Source organism: Ipomoea triloba, chromosome 13 (genome assembly GCF_003576645.1).
Source record: "Ipomoea triloba cultivar NCNSP0323 chromosome 13, ASM357664v1".
In the NCBI taxonomy this organism is placed as follows: domain Eukaryota; kingdom Viridiplantae; phylum Streptophyta; class Magnoliopsida; order Solanales; family Convolvulaceae; genus Ipomoea; species Ipomoea triloba.
The window spans coordinates 22,705,838-22,717,812 of record NC_044928.1 but is presented as its reverse complement, the minus strand read 5'-3'; the positions used below and the strand labels follow the sequence as shown (position 1 = coordinate 22,717,812).

Below are 11,975 nucleotides of genomic sequence, written 5' to 3'. Positions count from 1 at the left end.
GGTATCAACCCAAACCCGAGGAGCAGATTGGGAACTTACCGCCACGGCAAGAGCGTGGGCAGTACAATTCGCTGACCGTTTAATAAAACTAACACTTGGCCTTGGCAAAGAGCCCAACAAACTAATACAATCATCATAAACATATCCAAGATACGAAGAAATATTGATACCTCTAGACAAATTACTACTTAGAAGAACCCGAATCCACTTTTCACCCGACCCAAATCAAAAGTAGATCTCATTACAAATTATACCACAAAATGACTATTTTAAATGGCCAAATTTTGTAACAGTGTTTGATATAATTGTAACAAGGCATACATGTTTGGATTTCTAACTCCAATAAGCCAAAGGTTTAACAAATACATTATATGCAAGACCGACGAATATCATTAAAAAAAAACTCCACAAAAACAAATGGAGTTACATTTTTAGATGAGACAATGGGAACACACAAATAGTTACTATTACAAGAAAGAGGGGCAAAAACACTAAAAGTGTTACAAATTAAATAACAAGCACTTGTTTTCAAAAAAAAAATAATAATAATAACAAGCACTTTACACACTCTAATATGTATCTTAGTACGTCTTTCAAGTTCGACTTGGGTTGGTTGCATAATATAGTCAATTTAAGATGGAAATACAAACAATAATGTAGCTATATATATATATGTATAGCTCAAGCCTTGTGCTTAGGACATTGGTAACACTTGGCAAAGAGGCCAAAAGTATCAATTTGGCGGACAAAGTTAACCATGCTTGCCCACCCTCCAAATCCGAAGCCAACTATAAAAACCCATGCCACCACAAATATGTTCATACAATAAAACCCTGCCCAGCCTCCCATGAATGATGGTGGTTGCTCCACAGCGTTCTGTGTAATTATAAAATTAAAAACAATCATTAATCATAAATATTATTAGAACAATTACTATTGAAGCTTTTGTCATTTCTAACGAATAAAAACCAGTCGTTAGATGGTAATTCTCAATGGGCAAAACATGTTCCAACCCAGTTTTTGGCCAGAACTGAAATTCAGAAAAGAAAAAATAACATGTTTCCTGTGAATTATATGCTTATAGATGTTTTTCTATAAATTATCCATATTAGCCCCTCAATTATTTTAAAAGTGGCTATTTTCTTCCATTTCTGTTAAATTAAATTAAACCCAATTGTTGTAAGAAATTATTTTTGAATAATTAAGCAGTATTAGGTGAAGATAATACATGGATGAAATTAAAGTGGTGATTGGAAAATTAAAGCAAGTAATTTCGTACCTCTCTAGCGGCGGGAGAAGCGAAGGTGATCATGTGAGCCATAGCAGGGATAATGTAGACAGTGAAGCTAACAAGAAGGGATCCAACAGTGGAGTTGATGGGACCAAAAAATGGGAAAATAATGGCCAGAAACCAAATTGGTATCACCACTGGGAGCCTGGCCAATGCACGCTTGAACAGACTGTTTGTGTTGTGTACTCCGATGAACTTCTCCCACACAAAATACAAAGGGGTGCAAGCAAATCCAAACGTAATGAACTGTAGAATCCAAATGGCAATTATTAATTACAAAAAAAATGATGAGATGAGAGCTAATTAATTAAGAATTGATGGATGGGAAAAGTCCAAATGAAATGAAATTGGTTTCCTGGGAAATGGAAGAGTACAAAAGCAGTGGGACCAGGTAGGGGGTGAGCTAATTAATCCCATCCAAATTACCTGATGAATAAGCATGAGGACGACAGCAGTGTCTCTAAACCCAGTTCTAGGAAGCATAGAAAGGGCATTGGAATGGTCAAGAAGCATATCACCAAATGCCCAATACACAGCACTTGCTGATGGCAGGGTTAGGGTCAACACATATAATGTTGCCACCAGGTATATAAGCTTGAACTTCTGTGGCTTCCACATAGCATGCATTATCTCCCTGCATGCCCACAAATATATATAATTACTCACCATACTAATCATATCACAGTTACACATCATTCTACGTATGAAAATGCACCAGCGGATAAATTAAAACACACCATTCCACAACACAGTTAATGTACCAGCATACGTAATAAAGCGCACCATAACATGTATTAAAACGCACCACACCATGTACGCACCATTTCAATTCACGATACTAAAATTATCAAAAAAAAAAAAAAAAAAAAACACCTTCCACTTAACTTACGCGAACTGCAATTGACACCATTAGATTAATCCAATTGGATGACATAGATGCAGTTGCATGACCGCGCGGGAGCCACGTCCGCATTTGAACTACTTTCTATATATATGTGTGTGTGTGTGTTCAGGTGAGGAAAAAAGTGAGGACTAATTTGATTCATGTGTCTAAAAAAGGGTGGGGTTTGTTTTATAAATATTACAAATTTAAAATTTTATAACAATTATAAAATTGACCCTGTATTTTTTTTAGTAAAGCCCTCAACTTTTGATAAACACGGATGGACAGATGAAATTAGTCTTCATTCTTTACAGGATCATAGGACCATGTTCAAGATTTACCCAAATGGACAGATCATATTACTATATTAGTCTTGAATTTTTACATGGAGGTATGTTCTCGCTCGAACCCTTCTATATATATATATCATAATATAAGAATATATAATAGAAGAAAATATATATAATAGATCTAAGTAGTTACGGTCCAAGCTAGAAGGCTAATATTATTTAATGAATGAAGATATTATGTTGTGAAGAATCTATCTAGGAGGAGAAGATACAAAAGGTAGACACCAGATTTGAAGGAAGCATGTTCCCAGTCAAGAGAAAAGGAAAGGGCTAAAGTATAATATATTCATGTGTGATGTCCCCATTCAGAGAGGCAGCAAAGTGTCTCAAGCCATAAAGATATGTTAAAATATTATCACCAACTTGTAAGAAAAAAAAAAAAAGTTGAGCCTTACACTGTCACTGCATGCCCACCAAAGGTGTAAAGAATGTTTGTAGCCCCAGTGAAGTAGAGAACTATTTTGGCTGGCCCTGAGTGCTTCACTCCCTCAATCTTGATGTGATCACAACAGCCATCATTAATAGTCTTTTAAATTATTGAATCAAACATTTTTACAACTTAAATCAATCCAAATCACACTTTATAGCATATACAAGCAATAATTACGTTGATACTAATCTGTATCGATAAGATGTAGTACTATAAAGTATACGTATATGTCCTTGGGACATAACTCAGCTCAATGGTCAAAATGTTGAGTGTGGGTACAGTGACTCAGCAAATATTCAGGATTCACCAAACCCTCAAGTTTAGAGTTTTAAACTAAGTATGGGTATGGGTCTATATATACACACATTTATGTTTATATATATTTAAAAAGTTACCTGTCCGTGGACAAGAGAAGCAATGGTTAGGTACCATGCAGTGTAGCTGGTCATGAGAAGGCCTAAGAATGACCAGATTCTGTAGTTGTGAAATGATGGGATGAAAACGGTAGTGGCACAACAAGCTCCAAATATGTATGTCCAAGTTCTCTTGTCAAGATTGTCATTTATGTAGTAGATATTACTGCAACAATAAATTATATATATAAAGATCAGAAATTGTGTAAATGCTTGTATCAAATTATATATATATTGCGTAATAAACACGTGTGTATTTAATTTAAAGATAGTTATATATAAAAAAAAAAAAGTAAGTTACAATTTACTTTAAGTGACATATATCAATCATTTAATATTTAAAAGTAATTAAACAAAAGATGGATTAATAGATCAAATAGCAATACGGTACTACTATACACACACATGTGCTCCAGAGTAAAATTGAATTAATACTATTTTGAGTCACTGGAGTAGCATTTTTACTTGTAGTCTTTAGTGTGTTAATTTGACCATTTTTTGTCACTTAATAACTTTTCTCAAATCAACTAAATTTAGTTCAAAATGTCTAAAACATTTTACTTTCACTGAACTTGATCATTTTCTGTATTAAGAAATTTTAACTTAAACCGTATTCAGTTGATTTGAAAAAGTTACTTAAAAGGTAAGAGTATGGCAATTAAGCAAGCTAGCAAGGGAATTAAATTACCTTGCACATGCAATGAGCTGAATGACAGATCCGAAAAGAAGAAAAGTGCAGTTGAAGAAGAGGCCTATATTTCTCCAGTGCTTTCCCAGTAGCCCATCAAGAACTTCAAACCACTGTATTAATTATATATGAGTTGGAAGCAATATAATTTTGTGAGAGAGAGAGAGAGAGAGAGAAGAATTGAAGAAGATATAAAAATATTAGATTATTGTACCTGAATGACATGGTTTCTAAAGTCAACTTTTTCTCTTTCCTTTCTGGTTCTGTACTCCACATAAAGCACACTTATGAGATAAGCAGTCCAGCTCCCCATGAGGCCATAGAAGAGCTGGAACATAATTCCAGACACCATTCCCAGTTGCGAAAATGAGTAGGGCAATGTGAGCAGAACTTGCGCAACCTACATTATATTACAAATACATACATATATCAATATAATTCAAAAACAAAATACATACATACATACATACTAGGAAATCAAATATTGGGGCTCGATCAGCTCTGTCCCTCTGGTACGATAGATGATGAAATATATAGTGATGATCTCATCTCAGCGGTCGATTGGATTGGATTGGATGTTAAAGAAATGAAATTAGAGTATAGTAACGTACCTGATTAGAAGCACAACTAAACCATGCATCATAGACAGAGCCGCCATGCCAGAAAAGCTTGGAGAATTTGGTCTTAACAGACCTATTATTATCAGCGCTGGAGGCTTCTTCGTGTTCCATCTCTACGTAGTTCCCAGCTATAACGGTTTCCACCTTCTCTGAAGCCATGATATAGGCCTGAGGGGTGTGATGAAGTACCTACAGTACAGTGATGAACAACGTAACTTCCAATATAATTCAATTCTTATAGATATAGAGAGAGAGAGATAAATAGATAGATGAGAGATGGCCTGGCCTATATATATATATATACTTCTTCACTCGTCTCTATATATATATATATATACTTCTTCACTCGTCTCAACTGTTCTGTTCTGTTCTCCCCTTTTATTTGGCGTTGCAACCACACTTTAATTCATTAATTAAAACACGTCTATACTGATGTCATCATTCTTAATTATTGAATCTACATTTTACATGACTTTGTAATTAGGTTTTTCTTTCATTAAATACGTACTTAATTAGTCCCTATAATAACAGCCTAAAATATGAGCATAGTGCATTATAATAGAGTCATAGTACTAAAAAAACAACGTAAAGTAAAATGTATGTTAGTTGAATTCAATTCCTGCATAAGTGACTCTCTTGTGAGAACATTGTTATACCATGGATTGAAGTTCATATTGCATTGTGAACCCCGATACAAAAATTCTGTACTTTTAACACATTTTGTACCTACAGTTAATAGTTTATGTACATGTAAACAAATAACTTAATAATTGCTGACACATAATATGATAGCTACAGGCCGTGCAGAAACTGCCAACTACAGGTACAGAATGTGTCAACTATAGATATAGAATAATTGCCGACACATAATATGATAGCTACAAGTACATAAACCGTTAACTATAGATACAAAATCTGAAGGTTATTTTTGCACCAGGGTCTACAATGCAAGGTAGGACAAATTATTGTGTGGATCATAGTCCACATAGATGATCCACATAGCTGTGTGGACCATGAATATAAGGTACATTTTTATTATACTAAAAGTACATTATTTGTGTACTAAATGTACATTATTTGATAGTATATAAAATAATATATTTTCAATACTCAAAATAATGTACTTTCAAATAATGATTGGCCACAAAGACTAGAGGGTTGAAAATGATGGCTTGTAAGGTCCCTCGACTATGCCATAATTTACAAATTAATCTTCAACTATCAATTTTATCAATTAAGTCATGACTATTCAATTTTTACTCAATAATTCACAAATCAATCTTTCGTTGAGGATCTTATTGAGTAAAAATTGAATACTTGAGAACTTTATTGAGTAAGATCGAACAGAATAGTTGAGGACTTTATTGAGTAAGAATTGAATAGTTGAGGACTTGATTTGCTAAATTTGATAGTCGATGACTTATTTGTGAATTATGCTATAATTGAGAAACTATTTTGGGTATTTACTCTTTTTTAGTATTATTGATTCTATTACAATGTAATATCTGTCCATACTTTCTTGTTTATTATTGTTATTATTTGACTACGCCTTTATTCTTCTTCTTTTTTAAATTATAATTTTACTACTTTTTATTAAATATTTATTATTGAATCGCGTAATGAGTGATATTTAATTAGCTAATTCAATAAATGGTTGATATGCAAAATGCACATATAGGGTCGGGGGGTTTACTTATTTCTGATCAATGATTGAAAACCTATGGAGGGACCTAAAATGGTGACCTTTGAATGTCGTATTAGGTTACCCTTTGAATGCGATTGAACAACAACGTTTCCAACGCATATGGACATCTAAAATATGATAAAACACTTTAATTTCCTCATCTTGGTTTCAATGGAGTGAATGATTTCTCTTTCTTTCTTTCCTTTTTACTCCTTACTTTTTAAAAATATAAAGGAAAAACATGCATTAACAAATTAAATAATCCAAGTACTCAAAAAAAAAAAAATTAAATAATCCACTCTAGCTAGTTTTAGAACCTATGATCTCTATGCTGTTACTATACTATACAATTGTTTCTTAATTTAATTTGCAGGAATATATATGATGTTGTTAAGATAAAGATATGATACGGTACTCAAGCCAAGACCCTAACTCCACCACAAAAGCTAGCTCATGAGTGGAGGTTTGGCCCCAACTTAAGTACCACTCCACAATCTCTTGTGGAGCCGATGTGGGATCGTATCATTGCCCACCCCTTGAGAAGCCAACGTCCGCGGCGGCTTACTCTAGACGGCTCACACTTCGGACTCTCTTCGGACTCTTCTCGGCACCAGGTAGCCCTTTTCCGCTTTGGATGGCTTCACTCTGGACCTTATCAAGCACCAGGTAGCCGTTTTCTAGGTCGCCCCCTAGCCCTTTTCCCCTTTGGATGGCTTCACTCTGGACCTTATCAAGCACCAGGTAGCCGTTTTTTAGGTCGCCCCCTCCGCTAGGCCGGCACCGGAAGAGTGGTAGCCCTTTTCCGCTTTGGATGGCTTCACTCTGGACCTTATCAAGCACCAGGTAGCCGTTTTCTAGGTCGCCCCCTAGCCCTTTTCCCCTTTGGAAGCCGTTTTCTAGGTCGCCCCCTAGCCCTTTTCCCCTTTGGATGGCTTCACTCTGGACCTCCCCTAGCCCTTTTCCCCTTTGGATGGCTTCACTCTGGACCTTATCAAGCACCAGGTAGCCGTTTTTTAGGTCGCCCCCTCCGCTAGGCCGGCACCGGAAGAGTGGTAGCCCTTTTCCGCTTTGGATGGCTTCACTCTGGACCTTATCAAGCACCAGGTAGCCGTTTTCTAGGTCGCCCCCTAGCCCTTTTCCCCTTTGGAAGCCGTTTTCTAGGTCGCCCCCTAGCCCTTTTCCCCTTTGGATGGCTTCACTCTGGACCTCCCCTAGCCCTTTTCCCCTTTGGATGGCTTCACTCTGGACCTCATCAAGCACCAGGTAGCCGTTTTTTAGGTCGCCCCCTCCGCTAGGCCGGCACCGGAAGAGTGGATGGCTTCACTCTGGATAGCTTTCACTCCGGACTCTTCTCGGTTCCCTTTGAACCTTATCAAGCACCGGGTAGCCCTCTTCCAGGTAGCCCTTTCCCACCACACTCCGGCCTCTCAACGAGAGCACCAATGATACGGTACTCAAGCCAAGACCCTAACTCTACCACAAAAGCTAGCTCATGAGTGGAGGTTTGGCCCCAACTTAAGTACCACTCCACAATCTCTTGTGGAGCCGATGTGGGATCGTATCAAGATAATTGTTTATTGAGTTTCTTTTGAATCCGAATAGCAAGTATAATTACAATTACAATTTCAAAAAGTTCATTATTGTTTCTAGGCAAAAACTTGTGTGAGACCGTCTCACCATGAGACGGGTCGGGTCGGGTTCGGGTCAAAATGTAAATGTGGCACTTATATGCACAAGTGTCATACTTATATGCTCAAATGTAATACTAATTAGTAATAAAAATTTTATTACTTATTAGGGTAAATGTAATACTTTTAAGGGAAAATACAATACTTTTACATTTCGACTTAAAAGTATTATATTTTTCCTCAAAAGTATTATATTTGTCCTTATAAGTGAGATGCACTTGTCAACATTACTTATTATGAAATGTGTATTACTTTTTCTCTTATAAGTAACAAAAATTGTATTTTTGATTAGTGTTATATTTGAGCATATAAGTGTGAGATTTGCACATATAAGTATGACATTTGCATGGTGCTTTGACCCGACCCGACCCGTCTCACGAATAAGGATCCGTGAGACGGTCTTACACAAGTGTGACCCTTGTTTCTAATATCATAAAAGATTGAGTTCTTGTCAAAAAATATTTTTTTTTTTATTATTTGATTGAGAATATACATTGGGGTGACATGAGTCTCAACTTATTCAATTGACAAGTAAAAGATTGACTACATGAATATGATTGACTAATGTGTGGTTTTCAATGCTCAACCAACTTGTGAAAATATAAGATTGCTGATCTATGGACTTGTTAGTTATTGTTATGTCACTCAAGTTGTAGCATCATAAATCATGGGTTGATCGAGTTCTTAATTGATAGAACTAGGGCTAGATGATTGGTTGGATCCAAAACTAGGCTTGATCATCAATTTGGAGGGTTCATATTTCAACTAGACCATGTTGTTTGATGCCCTAGACCATTGAGTCAATTTCAATGGGTTAGGGGTATATCCTGGGTTCATGTAGGGATAAATTATTATATTGTGAATCAAGGTCCACTATCTACTTTACATGGTGGATCCATATACATAAAAATAATATTATTATAAGTACATAAAATATTTAGGCACATAAAAATAATAATGCAGGCATATAAAAATGACACCAACAATAGTGAATCTATGTACTTTCAATAATAAATCCATGTACGTATCATGAATATATGTGTATATAGTAATGAATTTATGTATTTACAGTGGTGAATTTATATATTTATAGTAGTGAGTTTATATACTTACCGTAGTAAATTTATGTATCTATAGCAGTGAATTTATATATCTATGGAAGTGAACTTATATACTTATAAGTAGTAACTCTTGCTATTGGTGTGATATCTTTTCTTCTAGTATCAAAATTTGTGGACTGCATGCTAAATAAAGCCCACTGTTTTGTACGAATGATTGAATGAATGCATTTCAAAAAAAGCCTTGTATATATGTATTTTAAAGAATAGGAAAATATAATAAAGACTACTCAAAAAATCAAAGTAGAAATAATGTTATTTTATGTGCAACACTTTGTTGTAGGGCAGCTAGTCACAAAATTGGCCTAACCCTCTCATGATCGCACGAGCGGGGTACCCTACATCGCATACCATATTTCACCACTGCTCATCTACGACACTAATTCATACACTACATACACTCTTTTTAAATAATCTTACATTTTTTTATATAAAATTTATTATTATAATTTTTGTTTTGAATTTTTACATAAATTGTTGTGTATACTTTTTTATTCATTTATGATAGAATCGATAAAAAAAATATTATTTTACACTACTAAAATCATCACATAATATTCACTGAGTTAATGAATTGGCTAACCCTGTCATAACTTAATAAAGAATTCATGCAATAATCAAATATTAAAAATATATATAATGCAATAATTACATATCTTGTATGAATATTAGGGAGTGGTTTGTGTGTGAAGATGTAGCAATACACTGATCAACCAATTCAATGACAAATAATAAGAATAAAAATATTTTCTTTTTAAAAACTTATAAATAATGACACCTTAAATAATGAGTATTATATAGTGATTTTAAGGGGAGAAATTAACCGTTTTTAAAACCTTTTATACACATGAAAATGAGAGTAAAATATCATAGCTAAAGTTATGGTCACTATAATACACTGATTCAGGAAGTTTCTAACATGTATGTCATAGGTTACTTGTCAACATCCTCTCGATCGGTTAAATTTATCTATAATTTTTTTTTTAGTGTGGCTTACCTTTGCTTTGTGGTTTGCGAGCTAATTACACCGGAGTGGAGTTTAATTTACCTTGTACACACCAACTGGTATGTAATGGCTACAAGCATGGAGATATGGATTATAAGATGCAACTATATATAAAATGTGGAGTGAAAAGAATTTTGAATTTTCTAAATGCTTTAATTTTTATTTTGGATGACGAGGAAATTCTAGCCACAACTGAAAGTATATACGGGTAAACTTTACTCCTGTTTAATAGCTTACAAATCACACTGGAGATGTAAACCAACTAGAAAGATCAGGGCTTGATATATGTAGAAGGTGTTGTTATATTTTTATTTATTTATTACCTAAATGTGTACTTGCATAACTTGGTTAATTTAGTTAGGAGTTGAAACTTATAATCTAGTTACAATGTCACAAATTTTCAATTTAAATAACCTTTATCTTATGTAAAAATTAACTTTATCATTTTCTTATTTTATTAAAGAAATTACTCACTAAAAATTAAGTTTATCATCATTTTGTTATTTTATAATATTCCACTACCCCATCTTTTGAGGGATGTTGTTGATGAGAGCAGAAGATTAGTCAAAGATGAGGTGAATGATTACTGGATAAGGTGGGATTAGTGCTAAACATCATTAAGGTCACACGTGTGCCAACTGGCTTAACAAAATAAACTAAATCTTGCACCCTTTCCCACTTTATGAGAAAAAAAAATGTTATTTATTTATATATAATTATATATTTGGTCCATGGATGCATCATCACTTTTGCTTCCAAATGAATAATGATGCTATGCTAATCTCGTGTTTACGAGCAGCTTTGGAATCTCCATTTTAAATCATCTACATACTAGCAACACTAGCAGTAGTTTTACATAGGAGGGGAAAAATAAAACAAAAGAAAACAAACTTAGGTCGTGTTTGGAAAGCAGAAAAATGACTTTTGAAAGATGAATGACTTCATTTTCAGTGATTTGATGTATACTGGAAATCTCTCTTTCTGAGTTTGGTTCATTTTCTGAAAAATGGGTAGAATTGTATAATTAAATATTTTAATTATTTTATTTAAAATATAAAAATTATAATAATATTTAAAATAATATTCTTTATTAAAAAATAAAATTTATTATAAAAAATAAAAAAAAAAAAACGAACCTACACATTTCTAACGGAAACCATACAAGTTTTCGTCTGAAACCAATTGTTTCCCCACCTCCTTGGTCTATTTCCGGCCAGCTACGCCATGGTTTGTCCGTGTAATCATTTTCGGAAAGTGACTTCCGGAAAAAAATAAATTCTGAAAGTTATTTTCTGGAATTTTGGCTTGATTTTCCTTGGTCAACGGAAATTGTTTTCTGTTGACCGTATTTTCCATGCGTTCCCAAACAAAGGAAATCCGAAAAATAATTTTCGAAAATCATTTTCCGAAATTCCGAAAGTTATTTTCTGGAATTTTGGCTTGATTTTCCTTGGTCAACGGAAATTGTTTTCCGTTGACCGTATTTTCCATGCGTTCCCAAACAAAGGAAATCCGGAAAATGATTTCCGAAAATCATTTTCCGAAATTCCGGAAGTTGTCTTATGGAATTTTTGCTTGATTTTCCTTGGTCAACGGAAATTGTTTTCCGTTGACCGTATTTTCCATGCGTTCCCAAACACAGGAAATCCGGAAAATGATTTCTGAAAATCATTTTCCGAGTTTCCAAACACACCCTTAATGAAAATATTAAGGTTTCAATTGGTACAATTGAAGCATGTGATCCATCCCAACTAAAAGTTTAAGCCACGCACACGTGAGGTGACAAAGATTCGAACCCATGGTA

General features: G+C 34.3%; 1 protein-coding gene across 1 annotated transcript; it reads right to left on the bottom strand.

Annotated features, from left to right (window-relative positions):
- Positions 1-367: 367 nt before the first annotated feature.
- LOC116000844 (auxin transporter-like protein 3) lies at positions 368-4,968 on the bottom strand. The gene is made up of 8 exons (XM_031240692.1): positions 4,667-4,968; positions 4,270-4,455; positions 4,056-4,168; positions 3,350-3,533; positions 2,920-3,017; positions 1,718-1,925; positions 1,280-1,537; positions 368-876 (listed from the first exon to the last, which is right to left on the bottom strand). Exons 1-8 carry the CDS (start codon positions 4,832-4,834, stop codon positions 682-684), a joined length of 1,410 nt encoding a protein of 469 aa, XP_031096552.1. The 5' UTR covers positions 4,835-4,968; the 3' UTR covers positions 368-681.
- Between the last annotated feature and the right edge of the window lie 7,007 nt (positions 4,969-11,975).